Raw genomic sequence first — 27,814 nt, 5'->3', positions numbered from 1 at the left:
CCTCTGCCTCCCAGGTTCAGGCGATTCTCCTGCCTCAACCTCCCGAGTAGCTGGGATTACAGGTGCACGTCACCACACCCAGCTAATTTTTGTATTTTTAGTAGAGACGGGGGTTTCACCATGTTGGCCAGGCTGGTCTCGAACTCCTGACCTCAGGTGATCTTCCCACCTCGGCCTCCCAAAGTGCTGGGATTACAGGCATGAGCCACGGCACATGGCCTGTTGTAAACATCTTAAAGCATGTCCTTCTCTTTCTTTCGCTTTCTCTCCCTTTTTTCCTATCCTGTCTCCTTCCTTTCCTCCTCCTCCTCTTCCTCCATATTTTACTGTTTTAAATGGACTCCAACTAGATATATGTTATTTTATAACTGGCTTGCCCACTTAACATAACAAAATTTTTACATTATCTGATATTCTTCATTAGCATGACTGTTAACAGCTGCTTATTCCTTTGAGCGGAACTATCACAATTTCTTTCAATGGTCACCTGTTACTGGACACTGTGATTGTTTCCAACTATTTTACCTATTGCAAGTTTCAGTTGCAAAGTGATTGAGGTTATGCTGTATGGGGCCGGGCGCGGTGGCTCATGCCTGTAATCCCAGCACTTTGGGAGGCCAAGGCAGGCGGACACGAGGTCAGGAGATCGAGAGCATCCTGGTTAACATGGTGAAACCCTGTCTCTACTAAAAATACAAAAAAAAAAAAAAAATTAGCCGGGCATGGTGGCAGGGCCTGTAGTCCCAGCTACTGGGGAGGCTGAGGTAGGAGAATGGCGTGGACCCAGGAGGTGGAGCTTGCAATGAGCCGAGATCACGCCACTGCACTCCAGCCTGGGCAACAGAGCGAGACTCCATCTCAAAAAAAAATATATATATATATATATACACACACACACACACACTCTGTCCAGATTCAAACAACTTGGTTCAAACCAGCTTCCTCACCTATAAAATAAAATGGGCATCATAATTTCTCCCTCTTTGGATTAGTATGATGATTAAATAATGAGATCTGAATCCATGGAAAGGCTTTTATAAGGTGTTTGACACATAATAGGTGTTCAGTAAAGTTTTGCTGTTAGCAGTCCCTTCCTGGCACATGCACGTTTTTTCTGTTTGACTCTTTGAAAAGAGCATGAATTTGAATGTATGTATGTGTTTTCCTCAATATGGCCACACCCTCCTCATAACCCATATCTCAGTTGGCTGAGAAGGGCCTATTTGCTCTGCTCCTTAACTACTCAGAGTGGGGACGGAGTTTCTAGCTGGGTCAGTGAGCCCTGGAACTGGTTTAAGGGTTGCAGGGAATAGGGTTACAGGGAAATGTCAGCACCTCCCTCCAGTTGGGAAAACTGCCTCTCCCTTTTTGTGTCCAGGACTCATCACTAGAGCTGGGGTTGATAATTGTGGAAGCTGTGAATGAGGAAAATTAAACTCAGTCCTGCAGGGAGCAGGTCATAGGGCGTTTCACGGAAAAGGCAAGGCCATTTATTTGTGAACAGTTACTCTGTGCCAGCTGGGCACTGGGGCCAAGAACTGCAGGCACATAGTCTCATTGGTCATCCCAAGAGCCCTGTAAAATAATTATGGGCCCATGTTACAGAGGTGGAATCTGGGATTCAGAGAGGTTAAGCAGCTTGCCCAAGGCCACACAGCTTCCAAGGGAAAACATGGAGTTCTCTGTTTGCTCACAAAGCCCGTGTGCCTTAACACTTGTGCCCTACAGCCTCCTGTCAGCATGGCATTTCTGCCTGAGTGGGCAAATGGAATAAATAATCCAGGAGGTTTAGTGTTAGAAGATAATCTCTGATAACCTCAGAGACAATCTCATTAAGCCCCAGGTTCCAAAGCTCAGAGAAAGGAAGGTGCTTGTTCCTGGTCACTCAGGCTGGAAATTGGGTCTCTACTTCCCTAGAAGTAGAGAATATTTCATCATTTCTTCTTGGTTCACTCCGGAAATCCTCACCTGCCTCCTCTCTCCCTCAGACTCCCTGTGGATTTTTTTTTTTTTTTTTTTTTTTTTTTCTGACAGAGTCTTACTCTGTTGCCCAGGCTGGAGCACAGTGACATGATCTCGGTTCACTGCAACCTCCGCCTCCCAGGTTCAAGTGATTCTTGTGCCTCAGGCTCGTGGGAAGGGCTGGCAGGGTTCTGCAGACACAGCCACGCACATGCCTGTTGCTGGTAAAAGGATGAAAGTCATCAAGCCCTGGCAGTAGGAGTCAGAGGTTTTTTGTTGTTTTTGTTTTTGAGACAGAGTCTTGCTCTGTCGCCCAGGCTGGAGTGCAATGGTGCAATCTCGACTCACTGCAACCTTTGCCTCCCAGGTTCAAGCAATTCTCCTGCCTCAGCCTCCCCAGTAGCTGGGATTACAGGCACCTGCCACCACGCCCAGCTAATTTTTGTATTTTTAGTAGAGACAGGGTTTCACCATGTTGCTTAGGCTGGTCTTGAGCTCCTGACCTCAGGTGATCCGCCCACCTCAGCCTCCCAAAGTGCTGAGATTACAGGTGTGAGCCACTGTGCCCGGCCAGGAGTCAGAGGTTTTTGTTGTTGTTTCTTTTCTGGGTGACCAGGAACTAATCTCTTCTCTTCTCTGGGCCTCAGTGTCCTCACCTATACAATGGAATAATCCTTTTCTTCCCACTTTGACGTTCTGTTCTTGAATATCTAGTGCTATAAAGAAGAAAGCATTTTGGGAAACCAAAAGGCTCTGTGTGGAACCAGGGCCTCACTATAAAATCGGAACATTGGCTTTGTGAATTGCAATTAGTTGGTAATAAGCTCCACTCTCGATTTTATTGTGCACAGGTATTAATTATCTCTGCGGGCTGCAATGCTGTGAGCACCAAGCTTGGTTATTAGAAGCCAGGTCTTTGTGTGTTTGAAACTCTACTGCAGCTCATCAGCTTTGTGACCTTGGGCAAGCTGCTTGGGCTCTAGGGGCCTCTGTTTACTCAGCTGTGAAATGGGGTTGTCACATCAGCCTCATTGGGTTGTTATGAGGGCTATGAGTCAGGCTTGGGCAAGTAGCTAGGTCGGGTGGATCATCCAGGATATATTTATTGTATTTCTATTATATATCAGGTTCTGTGTGCTGGGTCCTGGGGATATGATGATGAGAGCCTCACAGAGCTCCCAGTTGAGTCAAGAGACAGATGTTAGTCAAATAATCACATACAAAATATAGTTCCAAATGGGGAGTCCCCAAGGAGGGCATGCTGGAGCTGAGATCTGGAGGTTGCCTAGAAGTTAACAGGGAAAAGAAGTGGGACTGGATGAGGGGAGGAGCAGGGCACATCTGTCCCAGGAAGAGCAAGGAGGCCTGGGTGGCAGGAGCATGCTGACCAAGGGCAGAGAGGGTGGCAGGAGAAGAGGCTGGAGCAACGGCCAGCCTATGGAGTTTCATCTTCTTTCTCAGAGCCATGGTAGCTAGCTGTGCGTCTGAAGCATGGAGGGGTCTTGTTTGGAAGCTTCTATCTTGGAAGATGGCATCGGTGCAGTGCGGGGAACAGATTAGTGGACCCTAGAGCTTTCCAGGTAAGGCCGATCCAGGGACCCACGTGGGGATGCAGAAACAGGGACAGATTCTGGTGAAATTTAGGAAATGAAATAACTGGGAGTTGATGATGGATTGGTTACGGGATGTAAGGGAAAGGGAAGCATCCAGGGTCACAGTTGATTCTCAGTATGTACCTGGGTGAAAGATGGGTCAAACTGAGGAGGGGTGGGTTTGGAGGGTGGCAATAGTAGGAGCTCAGTCTTGGACATGCTGCTTCGGTCTGCTAGAATTTGGCCTGTGGGTGGGGACAGTGATCTAAGAGGGGGCGGTGCATGAGCAAAGGCAGGGAGGAGGGTTGGTCGTGCTTGGGGGTGCAAGGAAATGGAACAGACTGCACTGCAGGTGGTTCTCCTTGGTGTTAGGTGGCTGCGCCTAAGATGGGTTTGGGGTTATCCAGGGGCCACAGGCCATGCCCAGCAATGGCAGCCACCTGGCATTGATAGCAGTGCTGCCTGGGTTAATGACCAGGGAGGGAGGGTGAGTGAGTGACAGGGTGTCAGGGGAACCCGCCCCTCACACAATGGCACACATGGCCGCCAGGGCTGGTAGGGAGGGGCCTCATTAGGGTTTGGCTCTGCTCCATGTGGGGCTGGGGGCTGCAAGGAGAGCCCTGCCACCCAGATGTGGGAAAAGGCAGGGAAGGGGATAGAGGGGTGGGCGATTACTAGGATGAGGGCTCCTGGTTCTAGCCCTGGCTACGCTAGATATTCACCAGCTGACCTTGGGAAAGTCCACTCATTCATTCATTCATTCATTCATTCATTCATGGAATGCATTCATCAGCCATAAACAGTGTGCCAGGCTTCAGGAAAGGTATTAAGATCTAGCCTTTAGAGGAGACTGGAGACTTATACCTAAGTAGCAGCAATAGTTGTAGTAACAATAATAAAAAAGCTCAATACATGACTGTGTTCTGGGTCCCCTGCTGTACCCTTGGTAGGCATCTCCTCAGTGAATCTTTACAGCAGCCCCTGTGGGGTGGCTACTCTTCTTATCCCTGTTTTACAGGTGAAGAAACTGAGGCTTAGAGAGGTGAAGCTTCAAAGGTCAGAGCCAGCAAGAGATGAGGCTGGGATTTGAACCCAGGTCCACAGTGACTCTAAGATTTTTTTCTCTCTTACATGGCTGGTTCCCAAATCTGACTGCTTATCAGAATTACCTGGAGGGCTTTTTGGACAATACAGAGGCCTGATTTTTTTCCTTTTTCTTTTTGTTTTCTGACTCAGAGTCTCTGGGTCCTGGGTGGGGCCAGTGTTGGGAGCCTCTTGTTCTGTGAAGATCCTGCCTCTCTCGCTTGACTCGCTCTGTCCCGGGTACACAGGGCTTGCTGTTCTCAGGGAAAGCCCACTGGCTCCCCTACCTTGGCCTTTCCACTTGCCCTCCCAGAACACTGCCCCAGCCCTTCTTGTGGCTGGCTCTTGCCCCCCTCTTCCTTCTAGTGCCTTGTTTGAATGTCACCTCCTCATAGAGACTTTCCTGACCATCCTATAACCCTTCTCCTCCAACCCATTACTCTTGGCCCCATGGGTTCTCTACCAGGGCCAGTCACCTGGGACACTTAAAATCTCTGATGCCCAGAGACCGACTCTGTTGGCCTGGGGCGAGTCCCAGGCTTCAGTGCCACCTGGCCGGGGACACGGATCATCACTCGGTCTCATTGTTCACAGCTCTCTCCTTGAAATTATACATGTGCTTGCTTATTGTCCATGTCTCTGCTAGAGTAGAGAGCAGGGGACTGGCCTGTCTTGGGCCCTGCCATATTCCCAGCACCTTTAAAAGCACCCGCCACACAGTGGGAGCTCAGTGAGTACCTATGAATGAACGAATGGGATGCTGGGGCTTGAGAAAAGACAACTTGACTGACGATCAGGATCGATCTGTTCCCAACATCTGGTGAACCCTTGGAGGGTTCTTACAACAGGGAAAGTTCACCTGATCTGCCAGTTTCACACCTCCATACTGCCCAGAACATCCCACTCTGGCTGCAGGACCACCTCGGGGTCAGGACAGTGGGTTGAGATGGCAGGAATCGCCAAGGCCTCCCTGAGATTCAGGTTGCATATTGCTAGAGTCAGAGCTGGAAGGGCAGAAGTAGTGTTGAGTCTGAGCTCTCACCATGCAGATGGGCCCTGAGGCCTAGTGACGGAAGGAGCCTCGGCTAAGGTCAGGCCATGGTTGAAGAGGGCCTAGGAGGTAGGAGCTACAGCATACTATGTGACCTTGGCCAAGCCTCTGACCTTCTCTGTGCTTTAGTCTCCCCATCTGTACCTGCAGGGCCTGGGCTGAGATGATCCCAAGCCCAGGACGTCAGGAGTTCGTTCCCTGAGTCCTTTCCTGGGCAGCGCAGACTGCAGAGGGTTTGCAAGGGGTTAAGCTCCTCCGGCTCTTGCTCTGCACGCAGACAAACCCCCTCCTTCTGACAAACACTTGTAGGAAATCAGGCTGGGCGCTTCCTGCCGAGGCGAGGCGGCCTCAGCCGCGGCAGGGGCGGGGAGAGGTGGGGAGCGATGCTGGTCTGTGAGCAGCAGCTTGGGCTGGCAGAACGGCCTGGAGGCGGGCCAGGGCGCAATGGAGACAGGGGGCTCCCTGGGTTTGGAACAAAGACTTCACAGACAGGTCCCCTGAAACTGGGTCGGCAGGACGGTGGTGGAGCCCGAGAGAGGTAAGAGATCGGAACGGAGGAGGGCCCAGGAGGCCGCCTTCCTTCTGGACGGGCCAGTCACAGACTCTCCGGGACAGTCCAGGCAGCCGGACCAGCCCAGCCAGGAAGTTGCAGCTGCTGGAGCTGCACCACTTTTCTCTTGGCTCAGGGGAGCCCGGCCTCCAGGGCAAGGGTGGTTTTAAGAAGGATTTCGTCAAGCCTCAGGATGCTAGATTCCAGTCCCAGCTCTGATTCTGATCTCTTGTGAACTTGGGCAGGCGAGTCCATCTCTGTGCCTGGGGTGTCCTCGTCTGCACCTGGAGAGTTAGTGTCCTTGGTTGCTAAGGGGTCTCAGAGACGATGCAGGGATGGGGAGCAGGCCAGGAGGCAGTGACGGCGTAGGGAGGTGGTCCCAATCGAAGGAGTGGCCCCTTATGCCAGCTGTGTAAGGGCAAGGAGAGGAGCCAAGGACTGTCCGAAGACCAGCAGACCCAGCTCAGCTCTCGAGGATGGCAAGACCAGAGCTGTCAACAGCCAGGGCACGTTTCTCTTTCTCCTCAGCCTGTGCTGCTGGAGCGGGCTGGGGGCAGGGAGAGGACACACAGAGGGGGAGTGGCTGGTGCTTCCTTGTGGGACTAGTGTCCACACAGCTGGTGGGAAGCCCTTGAGAACAGCAGGTCTGTGCCCTGCCAACCGGTGGGTGGGAGGGTTGGTTGAGCCCAACAACACAGCCTTTTTGGAAGGTCTGGTTACTGATTTGGGGGGGTCTTCCTTCCCCATCTCCCTGACACATCTTACAGCCTTGGTTTCAGAGTTGCGCACCCCAGCTTTGAATCCTCTGTGCTTCCTGACTGTGAGGTCTTCTGAAAGCCTGCCACGCCTCTGTGCCTCAGTTTCCTCATCTGGGAAGTATCAGGGTGGTGGTGGGGGTAGAAGCACGGGGGCACCCTGGACAGCCCTGGCTGGATGGGAAGGGGTTGCAGAGGGCAGAGGGAGGCAGTGCGGGCTGCGTGGCTGGGCTGGCAAAGGAGAACCTGGGAGTCTGGGCAGTTCTGAGGGACTGAGCCATAAAGGGAAGGGTCCCTGGCTATGGAATGACTGAGCAGGCGGAGAAGCCCTGTGTGGGTGGTGGGGAAGAGGAGACCATCCCACCCAGGAACTGAAGATAGACACCTTGGGGGTCTATTAGACCCCTGAGAGAGCAGGGGCAGTGGCAGCTTGCGAGTAAGAAGATGTACAGAAGGAGGGTGCAGTGGCTGCTACTTCCTTGTGGGGCCAGTTTCTCCAGGGATGGCGGGGACCCTGAACTCCACAGCCCTCCCCAGCTCACACAGCTGGAGTCTTCACCAAACCTCACTCACTGCCTTTTAGGAGCAGCCCTGCTGCCCTAACGACGGCTGGCTGGAACAACTCTGCCTTTACCTGGCATTCAGGCACCCCTGTCCATAGCTCTCCTTCAAAGTCAGGCCATACTTTCAGACCTCCGTGCCTTTGCCTATCTGTTCCCTCTGCCTGGAATGCCCTCCCCAATCTACCCCAAATCCTCACTGTTCCTCAAGCCCACCTTAAAGCTTCCTTTAGTAACGCTTCTGTATTGTACTACCCCCCACTGTTTAAAATTTTGGAATGCTTTTACTCTTTTCTACATTCTTTGCATCTTATATAGTCCCTGGTATATAGTAGGAAGTCGTAGGGCTTTTTTAAAAAGTTAATTTGCACCCACGAGGTGCTCGGTATGTATCTTTGTACTTTGAAATGTGATCTCAGGGAGGAAGAGAGAAGTTAGCAGTTCTGAGGCTATTGCCCTCAGGAGCTGAGTCAACCAGGGACTTCAAATTCAAAGCTCTTTGAGTCTCATCCCCTGCCTCCCAACCCACCCTAGCAGGATGATATCCCCTTGCAGTAGCAAGAGCAGGTGGTACTTTCTCTATTTTACGGTGAGGAAAATGCAAGCCCAGCTATACACAGTGAGTAACAGCAGCCGGGACTAGCACCCATCTCCTAATGCCCAGCCTGCTTCTCTACCACAGCATCATCCCAGCCTGAAGTTGACAGGTAGTTGGCACTAATATGTGTTTGTTGACTGACTAGCTGAATGGCCATTTCTGGGGCTTTGTGGTGCGGAGGGCCATGGCTCACATGGAAGACAGAGGCCTCGCTCAGGAAAGGCTCACTGGTTTAGGCGCCGGGGGCAAGTGTGAAACTCTAGCCAGTCACTGCAGCTGCCTCTGACCTGGTTACAGTGAGATTTCTACCATGACTGAGTCATCCCAGAAGACAGGATGTTCCTCTTTGTGCACCCAGAGGCCTCTGTGATTGGGCAGGCTGCTCTGTGGCAGAGCTAGAAAAAAAAGCCCTTCAAAAAGTCCAAAAACCACATGCCTCCCCCGGCCCCTTCCTCAGCAGAGGCTTCAGAACCAGAAAAGCAACAGCTAAACTGTAGCCCCTCCTCCACCTGCCATAACAGCAGAAGCGAGGAGGCCTAGTGAACTTCAAAGGGCAGGCCCTGCCTGAGGCCCTGGTTTAAAATGCAGATTCCTGGGCCCTATCCCAGGGCCACTGAGTCAGGCTCTCTGCAGCTTGTTTCAGGAAACTGCCTGCTTAGAGGATTCTTAAGCACACTGAAGCTTAAGATCCCTGGCAGTGATTTCCAAGAAGGGTACAGGCCCTGCAGAAGGTATGAGAAGCAAGAATTAGAGCTTCTATTTAAAATATAGTTGACCAGCTGGGTAGGTGGCTCATGCCTGTAATCCCAGGACATAGGGAGGCTGAGGCAGGAGGATCACTTAAACCCAGGAGTTCAAAACCAGCCTAGGCAACATGGCAAAACCCCATCTCTACAAAAAAAATTTAAAAATTAGCCAGGCATGGCGGTACGTACCTGTGGTCTTAGCTACTCAGGAGGCTGAGGTGGGAGGATCGATTGAGCCCAGGAGGTCAAGGCTGCAGTGAGCTCTGATCGCCACTGTACTCCAGCCTGGGTAACAGTGAGAGCCTGTCTCAATAAAATAAAATACAGTTGATCCTTGAACAACACAGGGGTTAGGAGTGCCTCATGCAGTCAAAAATCTGCTTATAACTTTTAACTCCCCCAAAACTTTATCAATAGCCTGCTGTTGACTAGAAGCTTTGCTGATAACATAAACAGTTGATTAATGCATATTTTCTGCGTTATATGTATTTCGTACTGTTTTCTTACAATAAAGTAAGCCAGAGAAAAGAAAATGCTAGGCTGGGCGCGGTGGCTCAAGCCTGTAATCCCAGCACTTTGGGAGGCCGAGACGGGTGGATCACGAGGTCAGGAGATCGAGACCATCCTGGCTAACACAGTGAAACCCCGTCTCTACTAAAAAAATACAAAAAAAATTAGCCGGGCGAGGTGGCGGGCTCCTGTAGTCCCAGCTACTCGGGAGGCTGAGTCAGGAGAATGGCGGGAACCCGGGAGGCGGAGCTTGCAGTGAGCCGAGATCACGCCACTGCACTCCAGCCCGGGCGACAGAGCGAGACTCTGTCTCAAAAAAAAAAAAAAAAAAAAGAAAGAAAGAAAATGCTATTAAGAAAATCATAAGGAAGAGAAAATCTACTTAAGTCTTTCATTAAGTGGAAATGGATCATCACAAAGGCCTTCATCCTGTCATCTTCACATTGAGGAGGAGGAATTAAGAGGGGAGATTGATCTACTGTCTTAGGGGTGGCAGAGGCAGAAGAAAATTCACATATAAGTAGAGTTCAAACTGTGCAGTTCAAACTGTGTCATTAAGGGTCACCTGTGTTTATTTTCTTTTTCCTTTGTATTTTTATTTATTTATTTATTTGGAGACGGAGTTTTGCTCTTGTTGCCCAGGCCAGAGTGCAATGGCACGATCTCGGCTCACCGCAACCTCCGCCTCCCAGGTTCAAGCAGTTCTCCTGCCTCAGCCTACTGAGTAGCTGGGATTGCAGGCATGCACCACCACGCCCGGCTAATTTTGTATTTTTAGTGGAGACGGGATTCCTCCATGTTAAGGCTGGTCTCGAACTCCTGACCTCCAGGTGATCTGCCCGCCTCGGCCTCCCAAAGTGCTGGGATTACAGGCGTGAGCCACTGCACCCGGCCTCATTATTTTTAGTAGAGATGGGCTTTTGCCATGTTGCCCAAGCTGGTCTTGAACTCCTGAGCTCAAGTGATCTGTCCACCTCAGCCTCCCAAAGTGCTGGGATTACAGGTGTGAGCCACTGTGCCTGGCCAATTTTCAATTGCATCTTTTTAGAAAATCACTTTTGAAAATATTATTTCTAACATGTAATATATTAGCATGATGTGTTCGAGCACATTTATTTTTACGGATGGGTTGTGTGATTAAAAACATATTGGGGGCCACTAGGCCGAAACTGACAGTTGCAGATCTTGTTCTGGCAGGAAGTAGCCGGGTGATCTTAGCCAAGTTCTACCCTCATGTTTGTAGAGAGGGCAGATTGAGAACTTAAAAGTAAAGCTTCTAGCCAGGCTGGCGCCGAGTGGGCTCTTCACATGTGGCGGGGACTGTGGGGCTGGAAGACAACACGCAGGGTGATCTGGAGGAAATTGTGGGGCTCTGCATTTGGGGGTAGAGAGGAAGACTGGGCGGGGACAGAGGAGAGAAGCCCCGAACACCCATCCACAGAGCAGGAGCTGCAGCCAAGGAGGGAAGAATGGTATTCCCTGTCCCTCCCTCCTCCAGCCCTTGAGAAGTCAGCCTTTCCCGGGCTGCACTGTTCCCTGGGGAACTTTGTGTCCACAAATAGTTGCCTGCTGACTTTTCTCAGCCACACAAATCAAGCAGGATCCAAGTGCTCACGAGGATAAAGGGACAAACACAGACCTTCTATCCTGGGAGGCCTGGAGTCATACTCCCTTCGACACAGCATGCAGGGGAGAAAGCCCAGACTGTGGGCCAGGAGGCTGACTTTCGCCCCTGCCTTGTCCTGACCCATGTGTGGCTTTGGGTAAGGCCTCTCCCCCTCTCTGGACCCCAGTTTCCCCATCTGTGGAAGAAGGCCTTTGTGTGAGCCGCCCTGGGGGCCGCTGCGCTGATGGGCGGCAGTTCTCTGAACCCTGCATGGCAGGGAGCTCCCTGGAGGACCGTGCCCACTCTGGGTCAGCTTTGCACTTCCTGGACCTGGCTCAGTGCTGGCATAGAGGAAGCGCTTAGGGAAATAGCGGGAGCGTGGGAAGGAAGAGGCAAAAGGAGACGAGAGGGAGAAGGAAAGAGGGAAAGAAGGAGAGGGTTGAGGGAAGGCAGCGGAGGAGCCCTTCTCTGGCTACCCTGTTCCTGCAGCAGCCGCCTGACAGGTCCCTGTGTGGCCAGCCTCCCTGGTTCATTCTCCCAGAGCAGCCCGAGGGGAACTTTTAAACCACACCTCTGATGGGCTTTCCCTGTGTTCAATACCCCAGCCATCCGGTGAAAACCACTCCCAGGTCCAGGAAAGCCCCGGTAGGCTTGCTCCCCGTCCCCAGGTCGCCTCACTAGGAAGGCTTTTTCTTTAAATTGAGGTGAAATTCACGTAACATAAAACTAACCATTTTTAGATGAACGGTTCAGTGACATTTAGTATATTCACAGTGTTGTGTAACTGCCACCTCCATCTAGTTGCAAAGCATTTTTCTCACTTCCGAAGGAAATCCCATACCCAGCAAGCAGTGCCCACTCTCCTCTCCCCCAGCCCCTGGCAAATACCGTCTGCTTTCACTCTCCAGGGAGTTACCTTGCCTGGATATTTCCCATCCATACAATCACACTATATGTGGCCTTTGTGTCTGGCATCTTTCACTTAGCATAATGTTTCTGAGGTTCATCTATACTGTAGCATGTGCTGGGACTTCATGTCTTTTTGTTTGAGCACCTGTTTTCAATTATGTTGGTTAGTGGAATGCTACTTTTTTTTTTTTTTTTTTTTTTCCTTTTGAGACAGGGTCTCACTTTGTTGCCCAGGCTGGAGTGCAGTGGTGCTGTCATGGCTTACTGCAGCCTCAACCTCCCGGTCTCAAGTGATCCTCCCAGCTCAGCCTCTCGAGTAGTTTGTGACTACAGGTGTGCACAATCACACCTGGCTAATTTTTTGTAGAGACGAAGTTTTGCCATGTTGCCCAGGCTGGTCTCGAACTCCTAGACTCTAGTGATCCACTCACATCAGCCTCCCAAAGTGCTGGGATTGTAGGCGTGAGCCATCATACCTGGCCTGGAATGCTTTTTTCATCATCCTCCCCCACCTCTCAATCTGAATTCTTACCCGAGTGAGGTCAGAGAAGATTCTCAGAGGAGCTAGCTTCTAACCTGGGATCCCCAGACTACCCTGGCCTGTGTCAGGGCAGCCCCCGTGCCTCCTCCGGCACATCTCACCTGGATTTGTAGTTGCCTGGTGATGTCTGCTTCCTCCTGGGCCATCAGTTCTCCGGTGAGCAGGGCCTGTGCCCCATGCCCACACGAAGAGCCAGTACTCAGTAACACTAGCTAGGATGCATTCAACACCTGTTGGTCGGTGCACTGGCCACTGGGCTCCTCATCGTGTGTCTCATCTAGTTTATAAAACCCTGGAGGGGGCCGGGCATGGTGGCTCACGCCTCTAATCCCAGCACTTTAGGAGGCCGAGGCGGGTGGATCACGAGGTCAGGAGTTCGAGACCAGCCTGGCCCATATGGTGAAACTAAAAAATACAAAAATTAGCTGGGTGTGGTGGCGCACGCTTTTAGTCCCAGCTACTCAGGAGGCTGAGGCAGGAGAATCACTTGAACCCGGGAGACGAAGGTTGTAGTGAGCTGAGATTGTGCCAATGCACTCCAGCCTGGGCAACAGAGTAAGACTCTGTCTCAAAAAAAAACAAGCAGACAAAAAAACAACCCTGGAGGGAGAAAGGAATTATTATCCCAGCTTTATTGATGAAGAAAATGAAGGCAGGGTGACTTGCCCAAAGTCACACAGCTTTGGGAGGACGCAGCCAGGAGTTGAACCGGGGCTAATTCCAGAGTTCCTGCTGGTAACTTCTTGTTCCAAATAAAAGAGGGAATCAGGAGAATTAATGATATTTCTTGAATGTGTTCCTGACAGGGCACAGGCAGGATGGCCGATGCCAACAGGAGCCAGCGGTGACTCTGGGGCCCCTGGCAGCAGTTCTGTCTCCTGAAGATGAAGTGGCCCAGGTGAAGCTCAGGCCAACCCCGATGGCCAGCTCGGAGACTGAGATCCGCTGGGTTGAGCCTGGCCTGGGGAAGGGCCCCCGGCGGCGGCACTGGGCCTGGGCTGAGGACAAGAGGGATGTGGATAGTAGTTCACAAAGCTGGGGAGAAGAGGGACTCTTTCCCAATGCCACCAGCCCCGAGCTCCTGGAGGACTTCCGCCTGGCCCAGCAGCACCTGCAGCCCCTGGAGTGGGACCCGCATCTGCAGCCCGATGGGCATCAGGATTGTGAGTCAGGAGAGACTTCAGGAGAAGGTGAGACTGACACCCCTCCCCCTATGGTGGTGTCCCATCCCCCACATGACATGTTCTAGCAGGGGGGAAGGGAGTAGAGGTTGCTTCAACATTTTCAATTAAATTCTACAAAGTCTATAATTTAAAAATTTTAAAAATTTAAATTGTATAAGTAATACCATTCATTGCAGAACAACCAGAAATATAAGGCACAAAATTAAGTAAAATTTAAAATTACTCATTGTCCCACTCCATCCCCAGATAACCACTGTTTTCCATATGTGTAGTTATGCAAATGTAATGTGAATATGGAACAGTATTCTACATACTTCATTATAACCTGCTTTTTGGTTAACTTAATAGATATGAACATTTTCCTAGTTCATCAAATCCTCTCCCACAAGTCATTCCTAGACTTCCATAGGTATCCGTGGTTAATCGGCCAGTATCCTACTGCTGGGCATTTTAGTAGTTTCTAGATTTTGCTGTTATAAATAATGCAGTGATGAATGTCATTAATATATCTTTGCACACTTGATTTGCTCATAGCTCTGGTAATTTGAATTACTTAGTCTTGGGGTTGTGTCCAATTTTTATTTTATTTTATTTATTGATTTATTGATTTATTGAAGCAGGGTCTTGCTCTGTTGCCCAGGCTGGAGTGCAGTGGCATGATCATGGCTCACTGCAAGCTCGACCTTTCGGGCCCAATCAGTCCTCAGAACTCAGCCTCCCGAGGAGCTGGGACTACAGGTGCATGCCACCACACCCAGCTAATTTTTATATTTTTTGTAGAGACAGAGTCTCACAGTGTTGGCCAGGCTGGTCTCAAACTCCTGGCCTGAAGCGAGCCTCTCACCTTGGCCTCCCAAAATGCTGGGATTATAGATGGGAGCCGTCATGCCTGGGTATTTTTAAGGTTTTTTAAAATTCCAATTAGCAATGGGAATGTTGGCATTTCTTGTTTTCTACAATAACTATGTTCTTGTTGCATCCAGACCAACTTAGACTAAATTCCTCGCTTTGCTTAGCAAGTTCCTTCTGCCTGAATCTTGCTTTTTCCATCTATAAAATGAGAGGAATCATATCGTAGAGAATAGTAAGAGCTGGATACGTGGTAGTGATTGCGCTTAGATTATGAGCGAGATGCCCCTGTTTTAGGGTCCTGTGACTCCCACAGGCTGTTGCGGTTGGTAGAGAAGCCTCCTCTGGTAGCAGATTGTGCTATTACTCAAAGTTTCACACACCTGATCTGCTCAAAGTGAGCACTGCCCACTGCTGCCCACTGAGGAGCCATTTCTGAGCACTCTTTCCAGCAAGGGATGGTAACTGAGATGCACTGGGTGGACAGGGCAGAGGCATCTCTTCCTGGGGTCACATGGTAACCCCCTGCTATGATGTAATAGCTGCTACCCTGTCCTGTGCCTTTATTATGTGCCAGGCACAGGGCTGGGCAGGGTCTGGCCCTCTCTTGTTCCCTCCTCACCACTCTCTGTCAGGTAGGAGGAACTAGCCTCAAGTTTGACTGTGGATTGCCAGAGAGGTCAGCAGCTTGCCTGTGGCCCCAGTGAGGGGTCACAGGAGCCAGGATTGAACCCAGGGCTCCCTAGCTCCAAAGCCCAGGCCCCTTCACCCCTGGTGCGTGACCCCTAGTGGTGGAAGCAGACTCACCTGCATGACTGGGGCCTGGGTCCCAGGTCCAGGGAACCACTGGGTGATCTTTGGCAACTTACGTAACCTCCCTGGGTTTCAAGTATGTTGCTGTAAGCAAGAATAACTTGCGGAAGGAGATGTTAAGTGGTTAAGAGATGTAGAGGCATCAAGGGTAGGGGAAAGAGCATGGGGGAGTAGAGAGTGAGACAAAGGTGCATCTGCCTGAACAGAGAGTCTATGCCTGGTGGTACCCAAACTGTGTCTCATGAAACTTTGGACCTATCCCAGAAGTCAACACGGGGTCTAGAGCAGAATGGGTGCCTCCGTAAACAATGACTGCATGGATGGTGGTTAGATGCATGGATGAATGGACGGGTGGGTGATGGATGGGTGAATGGGTGGGTAGATGGATGGATGTTGGGAGGAAGCATGGTGGGATAGATGGCTGGGTGGGTGGATGGATACATATTTATTGAGTACTCACTATGTAATAATTACAGTAACTGTCTACTTCCTGGGAGCTTTATATACCTTATCTTCCTCCCTCCTTCCTTCCTTCCCTCCCTTCCTCGCTCACCTTCCTTTTCTCCTTCCTTCTGTTCGGTCAACAAATAGTGTCAGGAACCAGCACTGCAAATCCAATCGTGAACAAAACAGAGAGCATCCTTGGCTTCATAGAGCTTGCAGTGTAGGGGGCGAGACACATGTCAGTGAAACAACCACACAAATAAATGGAAAGCAGCTGCTATGATAAGTGTTACAAAATAGAGGTAACCAGTCCTATGAGGGCCTGTAAAAGGGAGAACTTGACCTAGTCAGGGAGATCTAAGTCTTCCTTGAGGAGGCAGAGGTTGAGCGACAGAGGAGGCAGAGGTTGAGCCTGAAGGACAGATAGGAGTTAACTAGGCCAAGGAGGAGAGAGAATCCCCCAGCAGAGGGATGCGCACATGCGTAGCCCCCATGGTGGGAGGAGCGTGGTGTGCACATAGCAGGAGCAGGGGGAGCCTGAGGGGCCATGGAGAGAGATGGATCAGGAGAGCTAATGGGGCCGGGGTGGCAGCGACCTTAGGACCATAGTGAAGGTTCTGCTTTTCTTCCACAGGAAGACATGGATGAGTTTTCAGATGGGGGATGTGGGTGAGGACGGAGGAGATGGTTAGGTGGCTACTGACTACAGTTAGCCAGACAAGAGAGGATGGGACGCGAGCCAAAGTAGTGGTGGTAGACTTCAGAGTGATAGATGAGTTTGCGATTTTTTATAGGAGGTAATGGGGCAGGACCAGGTGACAGATTGGATTCAGGGGGTTAGAAGGAGAGAGACGGCAAAGACGCCTCCCAGGCTGCTGGCCTGTACGCCTGGAGGGGATGGTGTTGCCATCTGCTGAGATGGGAGACACTGGAGGGACCGGGTTTGGGTTTGAGTTTGAAGGACCTCTGAGACAACCAGATCAGGTATCAGACAAGCACTTGGCTATGTGAGGGGCTCCTTGGGATTCTTTCCATCCCCATGTGATGAGGAAATGGAAGCCAGAGAGTTGAAGTGACAGGGTAAGTTACATGGTGGGTACAGACCTGGTATATGCTAAGAAGTGAATGGCCTGTCTTTCCAGAGGCTGAAGCAGAGGATGTGGATAGCCCAGCAAGTTCCCACGAGCCTCTCGCCTGGCTCCCCCAGCAGGGCCGTCAGCTGGACATGACTGAAGAGGAGCCAGATGGGACCCTTAGAAGTCTGGAGGTTGAGGAGGCTGGAGAGAGCTCCCCAAGGTTGGGGTATGAGGCTGGTCTCAGCTTGGAGGGCCATGGAAACACCAGCCCTGTGGCTCTTGGGCATGGTCAGGCCAGGGGCTGGGTGGCTTCTAGCGAACAAGCCAGTGGGGACAAACTTTCTGAACATTCCGAGGTCAACCCATCCGTTGAGCTCAGCCCAGCAAGGTCCTGGAGCAGTGGGACAGTGAGCCTCGACCACCCTAGTGACAGCCTTGATTCTACCTGGGAAGGAGAGACCGGTGGCCCCCAGCCCACTGCCCTGGCAGAAACCTTACCAGAGGGCCCCAGCCACCACCTCCTAAACCCAGATGACAGAACTGGAGGCAGCGTTGCTCTGGCAACCCCCATGGAATTCCAGGACTCCTCAGCTCCCCGAGCCCAGAGTCCGCAGCCTGCCGCGGATAGATGGAGGAGAGAAACGACCAGATTCTCCTGCCCTCAGCCCGAGGAACACATCTGGAAGCAGACAAAGACGTCACCTAAGCCACTCCCTTCCCGATTCATTGGCTCCATCAGCCCCCTGAATCCTCAGCCCAGGTCAACACGGCAGGGCAGGCCGCTGCCCAAACAGGGAGCCACTCTGGCTGGCCGCTCCTCTTCTAATGCCCCCAAGTATGGCCGGGGGCAGTTGAACTACCCACTCCCTGACTTCTCCAAGGTAGGGCCCCGGGTGAGATTCCCCAAAGATGAGAGCTACCGTCCCCCCAAGTCCAGAAGCCACAACAGGAAGCCTCAGGCCCCTGCCAGGCCCCTCATCTTCAAGTCACCAGCTGAGATTGTGCAGGAGGTGCTGTTGAGCAGTGGAGAAGCAGCCTTGGCAAAGGACACGCCTCCTGCCCACCCCATCACCAGGGTACCCCAAGAATTTCAGACGCCTGAGCAAGCCACTGAACTGGTCCATCAGCTCCAGGTTAGTGGGACTTACGGCTGTGGATGTGTCACCAAGGCCCCTATTGGCTTAGGGTGGAGGCTAATTGCGGTGGGGAGGCCTCGAGTAGAGGCTGGCTGGGGTGGAGAGGCCTGGGGTAGAGCCTGGCTGGGGTGGGAAGCCCTGGGATGGAGGCTGGTGGGGTGGGGAGGCCAGGGGTGGAGGCTGGCTGGGGTGGGGAGTCCTGGGATGGAGGCTGGTGGGGTGGGGAGGCCTGGGGTGGAGGCTGGCTTGGGTGGGAAGCCCTGGGGTAGTGGCTGGCTGGGGTGGAGAGGCCTGAGGTGGAGGCTGGCTGGGGTGGGGAGGCCCTGGGGTAGAGGCTGGCTAGGGTAGGGAGGCCTGGGGTCTGGGCTAGGAACTCCATGCTGGTGCGGGAAGGTTATACCTGGAGCCCTGAGATAGACCCAAGCCCTTTGCTCAAAAAGACCAGTGATTGTACTCATGTTTCAAGGATGATCTGTTGAAGTGATCATGTTTCAAGGGAAATAGTCATGTTTCCCCTCCAGACCGTGAGCTCCACGGGCGTGGGGAGTTTTGGCAAGAGCATATCATAGGTGGCCTGTGTGCCTCCTTCAGCAAGCACAGGATGCCTGCTGGTCTCTTGTTTGTGATTTTGACAGCCTCTGATGGTCATTGTCTTGGTCTAGTCTTTCATTTGGGGTGACAAAGTGGTAGTATGCTAATGCTCTCACTCCTACATTAATTGCTGGAAATATGCTAAAAAGTAAAAGCGTCCCTCATCAGCTACTTGGTTACCAAGTTCTTGCTTGTATGGGAAAGGTCAGCGAGATGCTCTGTTCTGTCCTTTTACTGTTACCGTTACTGACCCATAATGGTCCTTCGTTACTTAGTTACTGACCCGTTTTCAGAAGGAGTCAGTTCCTCCCATCCTTCAAAGGTGACATGCTTTTCCTTTTTTCCTGCAAAGACCTGTTTTTATAAAGCTCTTTGGGTTTGTTTAAGGCAAGTGACTGAGTAGGTGGAACAGTGATTTTCAAGCCTTCTATTTTTCTGCCACGGGACTCTTGGATGATTCATTCAATTAGCCATTGAAGAAAGTACTTCTTAAGCACATGCTGCTTAAACACTGACAGCGCAGCAGGGGGACAGACAGATATGGGCCTCACCCCACAGAGCCAACCGATGGGCAGGGCATTTGGATAAATAGAATCGTGGCAGCCATCTGCGATGTGGGTCATGTGTCAAGGTAAACCAGCCAGAGGCCCTCAGTCTAGACTCGTTGTCACGGAGGTAGAAAAGTTGTCCCACTGCCCTCTCATGCTCCAGAACTTGAACGTGGTGGGTCTGTGTTGCACACAAGCCTGAAGATTGCTCAGCTTGGATCCCACCATTGAATGCTTTCCTCTCAGGAACCCAGAAGCCCTTGTGGAGGGGGGTTTGCGATCAGGGTCTCCCAGCAAGGAGGGGTGCATTGTGTGCCTGGGCATATGACCGTGTTGCTCCCCCTTTTCTGCAGGAAGACTACCACAGGCTTCTCACCAAGTACGCTGAGGCCGAGAACACCATCGACCAGCTACGCCTCGGGGCCAAGGTACCAGGCTGGGATGGGGTGGAGGCATGGGCCCAAGTCCCCGAGGAGATGACACTTTTCCATAGCTCTAGAGAAAGGCCACTGCCTCCTCCATCTATTGAGGCCCTGGAGTTAGTGGAACGCCAGTTTGCTTCTACCCCAAGGTCCCTCTGTGACCTTGGGCAGTGACCTTGCCCTCCCTGGGCTTTCTTTTTTTTTTTTTTTTTTTTTTTAGTCAGGGTCTTGCTCTGTCACCCAGGCTGGAGTGCAGTGGCATGGTCGTAACTCACTGCAATATCAACCTCCTGGGCTCAAGGGATCCTCTTGCTTCAGCCTCCCTGGTAGCTGGGAATACAGGCATGCATCACTGTGCCCTGCTAATTTTTTTTTTTTTAATGTTTTGTAGAGACGGGGTCTTACTTTGTTGCCCAAGCTGGTCTCGAACTCCTGGGCTCAAGTGATCCTTCTGCTTCAGCCTCCCAAAGTGCTCCTGGGATTATAGGCCTGAGCTACCATGAGCCCAGGGATTTCATGAGACTCTCTCTCCTTCTAGATGGGCTCGGGAGTAAGGCCACCTGGGTTCGACTCCTGGCTCCATTGCTAACCAGCTGTGTGACCTTTAGGAAGTTACTTGGGCTCTGTGAGCCTCAAAAGAGTAACACGGAATTTCTGCTCAGCCCCTGGTGCTTGTTCTTTGGGCCTGAATCTTCCTGGATCACACCTTTGCCTTTCTCCCTCCCCGCAACCTCACCTGGCAGAGTATGGGGCAGGAGGAGAGCAGAGGGGAAACCCACCACCCCAGCCCCCACCCCAGCCCCCACCCCGTCTTAGGAGGAGGCTGTGAATTCTCCACCTTCCTCTTTCCTGAGTGAGGCAGGAAGTGGGACCTGTGCGGCCCCTCGTGGCTTCCTGCTTTTGCTGTGCCCTCCTCTTGCCTCATCAGGCAGCAGTGGAGGAGGGGTGAGAGCTGAGGTGCAGAGATGCAGATGCCCCAATGCCTCCCCCCATCATGCTCCAGGACCCCGCCCCCACCACAGCTGCTGCTCTCAATGCTGAGAGGCACTTCCGGGGCGGGTGGGAGGAGGCCACTGTGGTGAGGAAACGGAAGGGGGCCTGTTTTAGGACCAGGAGCCCCCCTGCATCCCCACACCTGCTGCCTGGCACAGGCAGGCCCCTTCCCTCTTGGCCTCATCGGGCACATCTGTAAAAGAGGGCTAATCAGACTTCCTCCTGGGAGCCAAGTAGTCTCCTTCCAGCTTTTTGAACCACTGAGCCAGATCTAGGGTTGGAAGAGACGGGGCAGTCGGGAAAGGGAGTGGAGGGGGTTTGTTAGGTCATCCTCTCTGGGGAAACCGCATTCTCATGGCTGCAGACTCCAAGCAGGTCCGGGGAGAAAGGGACTGGTCATCAGACCCAAGCACTTGGCTTCCCCATTTGACAGATTGGGAAACTGGGGCTCCCGTTGGGGTAGGGGCCGCTGACGGTCATGGAGTGGCGGGAACTGAAGGCGTGGACTGAAGGCGTGGAGTGTCTCCACCCTCCCTCCTCCCTTCCTCCTGCGCTCGTTTAAGGGCATGAGTCAGTATACAGAAAGCATTTACCTGGCACTAGGCAGGCACTTCGTAAGAGTTAGGGAATATTATTATTATAAAGGTGTTTACTGCTAGGCCTCTTGTATGTCAGCCACAGTGACACAGGTGGGGTGGACACAGCGGAGTGCAGCTGGGGTGCCTCCTCTTGTGGGTGCTCCCTTGACCCTGTAGGACTCAGGGTCCCCCCCAAGTGTGGTCACCCTGCCCTGGCTGGCACCCAGACCCCTGGCTCACGTGTGTGAGGGTGTCACAGGAGGAGAGGCCGGAAATGGTTCTGTGTCAGCTCACTCACTCTCACTTTCTGGAAAAATGATTGCTATTGCTTGGCCTGAGGGCTCTGCTCCCTCCCCCAACCCCTCTCTCAGCCTCACAAAGTATGAGCACCTTTCAGGGCTCTGCCGGAAGGAAGCAGGATGATACTATCACCTCCTGCCCAACCCCATCTCACAGCTGCCCTGGGGGAGTAGTACAAGGCAGGCTTGCAGCTCCAATGTGCAGAAGAGAATAGAGCCCCAGAGCAGGGAGGGGATTCACTCAGGGTCCATGGGGCTTGAGGAGAGCTGAGATTCCAGCTGGCCAGCCTTCCTCACTCCGTCTGGACCTCTGTGCACTCTACCCCAAAGGCTGGAGAGACCCCAAGACAGCCTTTTGCTCAGAGCCCACGAGTTCAGAGGCAGTTCTCAGACCTCCCAAGGACCCACCGAGCCACTTCACTCTGCTCAGAACCCACGGCGGAGGGCTGGACCCACCTGGGAGGGAGCCGCGCTGGGGATGTTGCACTGGACACCCAGCCTAGGCATGATGGGTAGGTGGACAGCAGTGGGTGGGGACCCATAGGAAGGAGATTGACATTCACTGAGCAGCAACAGGTATCCCACCCTAGGTTCAGGGTCATCTTATTTGAGCCCCTCCACACACACACTGAGGTTCAGTCAGGTGGAATGGTTTGCTCAACATCCCATAGCTGGTGCAAGAGGCAAAGCTGGGACTGAAACGTACATCTGCCTGATTCCAGAACAGATGTTCTTTTCCTCAAGTCTGGGTAAGCCCTGGCACCCAGGCCCTGGCACTGGGTGTGGAGAGAGGCATAGGGATGAGGCGGATTGATGACTGTTATAGAAATAAGAATGGTCATAGGTGATGTTTATGGACCACTGTCCTAAATAATTTGCAGTTGGGGAAGCTGAGGCACAGAGATGTTAAGTAACTTGACCAAGATCACTCAACAAGTAGGTGCCAGAGCAGGAGTTGGAACTCGGCAGCCTGGCTCTGAAGCCCACGAGTGACACCACACTCTAGCAGAACTAGACTCAGTAGTTGTGGGATCTGCAGCCGGGGAGGCCTGGCCCAGGAACACCGATGGGTCTGGAGCCTTGGGGTTGGGGCAGGACCAGGGAGCCCAGCTGTGGGGCAGGGAGCCAGGACTGGTCAGGAGTCACTGGTTGGCTCTGTTCTCTACACTGGCCTCTGGCCAGGGTTTATGGTGATCTCACTGCATTTGCTGCCATGTTGCCACCTCCCCCCAGCCCCTGTTCCTCCATCTCAGCTGAAGAGAGATCTGGAAGAGCTGAGGTGACCAGAAATTACCCTAGAAGGAATTACGGAGATAATGTAAAACCACCCTTTTTCAGTGTGTTCTGATGGCCACAAGTTGGCCCAGAACCCCCTGGGTGGGGATGGGGGGAAGGGGAGGTTTCTGTATGCAGATGAGTTGGGGAAACATCTTCCTCTCTCTTCCTCCTCCCCTCCCGCCCTATTCATAAAGCCCATTAGCATTTTAAAGGCTGGGAGAAATCCATCTGTGCAGAGAATATTCATTTGTTTAACCCAATGTTTCCCAAATTCACGGGTCCTCCCTTCACAGAATTCTGATTCACCTTTTACAGAATCCCCCGAGGGAGTGAATCCGGCCTTGGGGAGCACCCGGGACACCTGGCTGTGTCCAGGGAGATGGGCCCTGGGAGGGCCAGGCCCGAGCAGCCGAAGCTGCCACCCCCACAGCCACTCCCCACCTCATGGCTCTGCCTGGGCATCTGCTCAGGTTTTGGGCTTCTCTGCTTCAAACTCCTTTTTGGTCCCTGAAACAAAGGGGCCTCCTGGTTTCCCTGGCCCATCCCCATTCCCTGTCACTCCCCAGGTGGGGCCTGAGGCTGAGAAAGGGGTCTGGGGAGGGAAACATGTCAGAGGCTGGGCCTCCCCTGGGATTTGGGTCACCTCAGGAGGGGGGTGCTGATAGGAAAGCCCCCACAGGGGAGTCTGAGCAGATGGCTGAGGGGATTATTAAAATCCAGCTTTGTTCTCATCTGGGGAGGCTGGGCCTGAAAGAGGGGGAGGCGGGGTGGGGGACCATGCCACACTTGGAGTTGATTTTTCGGCCACAGCCAGGACCTATACAGCTTAAGCAAGGGAGGCTGCTGGCCTGGGGGCCAGGGAGCCCCTTCCACCGGGCCCACCCTAAACTGCTCATTCCTGACCTTGGTGCAGCGGGGGCAGTTAAGATAACCCCCCAACATCATGATGAGCAGGTGCCACTAAGGGGTGTTGCTTTTCCGTGGGCCTGTCTCCATGGTGGCTGTGCAGATGATGATGGCGATGACGATCATGGTAGTAATGGTGATAGTTATGATGACGGTAATGGTAAAAATGGTGATGGTGGTGGTGATGATTGTGATGGTGTTGGTGATAATGGTGATAGTGATGGTGATGGTGAATGATGGTGATGCTAATAATGATGATTGTTATGATGCTGATGGTGATGATGGTGGTGGTAATGACGGTGGTGATGATGATGGTGATGGTGATGATGGTGATGATGGTGATGGTGGTGGTGGTAGTGGTGATGACGGTGGTGGTGATGATGATGGTGATGAATGTCAGGGTGGCGGCCACTATTTATTGAGCACTTATATCATGTGCAGAAAAGTTATTAAGCCAACTAGGACTCAGAGGTGTGCTGTGGTAGAGCCTGGGCGGGAACCTGGGCTCTGACTGCAGAGCCCACATGCTAAGCTAGAGTTGGCAAACTTTCTCTGTAAAGGGCCAGATTGTGAAAATGTTTAGCTTTGTGGAGCATATAGTCTCTGTCACAACTACTCAACTCTGCCACCAGAGTGTGAAAGCAGCCATAGACAACACATAAACAAACAGGCATGGCTGTGTTCAATAAAACCTTCTTTACACAAACAGAACATAGTCCTCTCAACTCTGCTGTAAGCTGTTGAACAGCCCGTGGTTTCCCTCTGCTTTCGAGCTTCAAGAGGTCTTCCTTGGTCACCTGCCTGACTCCAGACTGCTCTCTCACCAACTGGGCTGGCTGCCATGTTTTAAATCTGTCCTCAAATGATAGAGATCCGCTACCAATGGCAGATTAGTTTGTTTACTTGCTGGGTCACTCATTTATTCAAACAGCTATTGGTTGCTATTATTATCAACATAATTATTGGAAATGCTTATATTTGTTAAGAAATAATTGGTATATTATGATATAATTATAACATACATTATTAATAAAAAATTACTGTTAATAGTAGAACCATAGGTATTGGGGTCAGATAGAGCAGTGTTGTAATCCTCATCCAAGGACTTATCAGCTGGGGATCTTGAGTAAGTGACTCAATAACCTCTCTGTGTCTCAGTTTTTCCTTCTATATAATGGGCTGTTGGGGTCCCCACCCTGTCTTCCTTTCAGAACCACCATTAAGAGTAAATGAAAGGGCACGTAGTTCTTCACCTATGTTTGGCCCAGCCAAGGGCTGCACTGAAAGATGGTATTTATTACTACAGGGCATGTGTGTTGAGCTCCTGAATGAAGATGAGGTATTTCAGGTGGATTTGCCCCTACCCTGACTTGGCTCTGCTGTGCCTCCCCGCTTCCACAGGTGAACCTGTTCTCTGACCCACCCCAGCCCAGCCACAGCATCCACACAGGAATGGTGCCCCAAGGGACCAAGGTCTTGTCCTTCACCATCCCACAGCCCCGCTCTGCAGAGTGGTGGCCGGGCCCGGCCGAGGACCCCCAGGCCTCTGCGGCCTCAGGTGAGTCCGGGAGAAGGGCCGCAGCTGGAGGCTCCTCTGTCTGGGATTCTGCTCTGTGGGGCTGACTTGGTTCACCCTGGGGATGGCACTGGCCTCAGGCCAGGGGAAGGAGGGAGGCAAGGCCCCACCCTGGGTACTTTGACGCAAAAGGGTCAGAGATGTGGAAAGTGTCCTGCTTTGATCCACAGCAGCCTGGGGGCAGCCCTGGCCCTGCCACTTGGCATCTTGGTGACCCTAGGTGAGTTGAAGACATAGAGTATTGTCCCTGGGGAGCCCATATCTCAGCCGGGCCCTGCACATGTGACCTCAGTTCATCCCCACAATAACCCGCTGAGGTGTGCACTGTTGTCACACCCATGACAGCCAAGGGGATCAAGGCTTGGAGAGGTGAGGACAGGCTGAGTACATACAGCTGTGGAGGGAAAGCGTCTGGATTGGAACTCACGTCTCCCTGTGTGAGAGGCCACGCTGTTGACTGGGAACCCGGAAGCCTAGCGCAGCTCTGCTGCAGCCAGCCATGTGACCTGGGGCAGATCTGCACCTTGTCCTCCCCTGTAAATGGGGGACAATGCTTTACCCAGCCCACTTCCTGGGGCTGATGTGAAGATAGCACATGGTGACTGAGCTGTAACTTGATGATGGAGGTGGTGGCTTTGACGTCCAGCCTCAGTCCTTCAGCTCCTGGAAGGACTGTTCTTGGCCTCAGCTTTCAGCAATTGTGTATTCCAGGGTGGCCATCAGCTCGAGGAGACCTGAGCCCCTCCTCGCTCACCAGCATGCCCACCCTGGGGTGGCTTCCAGAGAACCGGGGCATCTCCGAGGACCAGTCCTCAGCGGAGCAGACCCAGGCACTGGCTTCTCAGGCCAGGCAGTTCCTGGCCAAGGTGAGTGGACTCCCAGCTTGGCCCCTGAGAGACTTAACTCACCTGGAGAACACAGAACCTCTGCCTGCTTGGGTGAGAAGCGCTCTGGGAGTCTCACTTGTCATTCCCCTGCCTCTGCACCAAGTTAACTCAGCCATCCCCAAAACATGAGCCCCTCCCTGGTTTTAGAGGCCACACAGCTCCAGCCTCCTCCTTGTCACCAGTGCTAGGTTTCACCCCCCTTTTTGGCGATGCATCTCCTCAAAATCCCTCCAGTTGTGCTTCGAAGTGTCTCTAGGCTGGCTCCTGGGAAACTCTGAGCTCTTTCAGGATTCTGGAAGAGTAATAGAATCTCTACTCTACCTTTTCCTCTTCAGGATAAGTTGCCTCATTTTCTTAGTTCATTTTATTAAATAAATCACTTCCCAGTTACTTCTCAAGGGTCTTTGTATCTTCATCCAGCAGTCCAAGTAACCGTGAATTGTTTGCAGGTCTGTTTATAACTGTACATTGGCTTTACTCCAGAAGTGGCTTAAAGTACCTTATGAAAATACATACATTTTAGCCACATTCTGAAAACAGAAGCAAGGAAACAGGGGCAGAGAGGAAGTAAGGGTAGAAAAAAGTAAAGTATGTGAAGTGAGTAAATAAAATGTTCTGTTGGACCCTAAGCACATTAGAGTCACACATTTAGCTTTGAGCTTCCTAGTTGCCAGTGCCAAAAGAGAAATGCAATAGTTATATGCACCACCCTGCCCAGAAAACAAATTCTTTCAGAGAAGCACCACCATTCTATTCTTCCCTTCCCTTCCCTTCCCTTCCCTCCTCTCCTCTCCCTTCCCCTCCCCTCTTCTCCCTTCCCCTCTCCTCTCCTCTTCTCTCCTCCTCTCCCCTCCTCTTCTCTCCCCTCCCATCTCCCCTTCTCTCCCCTGCTTTATTGAAATATAATTCACATACCATGCAGTTGACTCATTTAAAATGTATGCTTGCTTCAGTGGTTTTTAGTATATTCACAGTTCTGCCACTGTCACCACAGTCAATTTTAGACATTTTCATCAGCCACTAAGAAACCTCATCTGTATTAGGTGGTCACTCCCACTCCCCGTTCCCTCTTCCCCCAGCCTGTGGCAGCTGCTCATCTGCCTCCTGTTTTTATAGGCTCACCTATTGCGGACGTCTCATAGCAATAGATTCATGCAATATTTGTCCTGTGTCTGACATCTGTCACTTACCATGATGTTTTCAAAGTTAATCCTTGTTGGAGTAGCACATACAAGGACTTCATTTCTTTTTCTTTTTTTTTTTTTTTGAGACAGTCTTGCTCTTTCGCCCAGGCTGGAGTGCAGTGGTGCAATCTTGGCTTACCGCAACCTCCGCTTCCCGGATCCAAGCAATTCTTCTGCCTCAAGCCTCCCTAGAAGCTAAGATCACAGGCACCCGCCACCACGCCCGGCTAATTTTTGTATTTTTAGTAGAGACGGGATTTCACCATGTTGGCCAGGCTGGTCTCAAGCTCCTGACCTCAGGTGATCTGCCCGCCTCAGCCTCCCAAAGTGCTGGGATTACAGGCTTCATTTCCTTTTGCCACCACCATTCTTGGTTCCGTAGCCGGAGACACATTTCTTCTTCGTCCTATGTGTTGTGCACAAAATAAAGCAATGTCAAATCACCACACTGAGCAGGAGCTGGGGCCTTAGCTGACCCCTCATATCTAGTGCTGCACGATCCAATTCAGAAGCTGCTGGCCACATGTGGCTGTTGAGACATGGGCTGCTCTGAATTGAGACATGCTGTGGTATGTATAAAACACATA

General features: G+C 52.0%; 1 protein-coding gene and 1 long non-coding RNA gene across 9 annotated transcripts in view; one reads left to right on the top strand and one right to left on the bottom strand.

Moving 5' to 3' along the window:
• Positions 1 to 27,814, top strand: part of AKNA (AT-hook transcription factor) — a 62,332-nt gene that overhangs the window by 4,385 nt on the left and 30,133 nt on the right. For 4 of the 8 annotated variants that reach the window (XM_031654451.1, XM_021927233.2, XM_021927232.2 and 1 more), the window contains exons 2-6: positions 13,270 to 13,653; positions 16,896 to 17,962; positions 19,458 to 19,532; positions 24,982 to 25,138; positions 25,868 to 26,094. In XM_031654451.1, the coding sequence (XP_031510311.1) occupies positions 13,383 to 13,653; positions 16,896 to 17,962; positions 19,458 to 19,532; positions 24,982 to 25,138; positions 25,868 to 26,094 (1,797 nt within the window). In that variant the 5' untranslated portion in view covers positions 13,270 to 13,382. Of the gene's footprint in view, positions 1 to 2,587; positions 3,543 to 4,236; positions 6,227 to 13,269; positions 13,654 to 16,895; positions 17,963 to 19,457; positions 19,533 to 24,981; positions 25,139 to 25,867; positions 26,095 to 27,814 lie in introns of those variants that run through there. The other 4 variants (XM_021927231.2, XM_021927230.2, XM_009188214.4 and 1 more) reach the window with 4 other exon arrangements.
• LOC103878136 lies at positions 13,375 to 16,942 on the bottom strand. Its single transcript, XR_002517459.1, has 3 exons — positions 16,858 to 16,942; positions 15,863 to 15,965; positions 13,375 to 13,461 (listed from the first exon to the last, which is right to left on the bottom strand). It is a non-coding gene; the product is annotated as an uncharacterized LOC103878136 (long non-coding RNA).

Source organism: Papio anubis, chromosome 13, assembly GCF_008728515.1.
Source record: "Papio anubis isolate 15944 chromosome 13, Panubis1.0, whole genome shotgun sequence".
NCBI classification, from domain to species: domain Eukaryota; kingdom Metazoa; phylum Chordata; class Mammalia; order Primates; family Cercopithecidae; genus Papio; species Papio anubis.
Note: the sequence above shows the minus strand (reverse complement) of the source record. Positions and strands in the feature narration are given on the sequence as shown.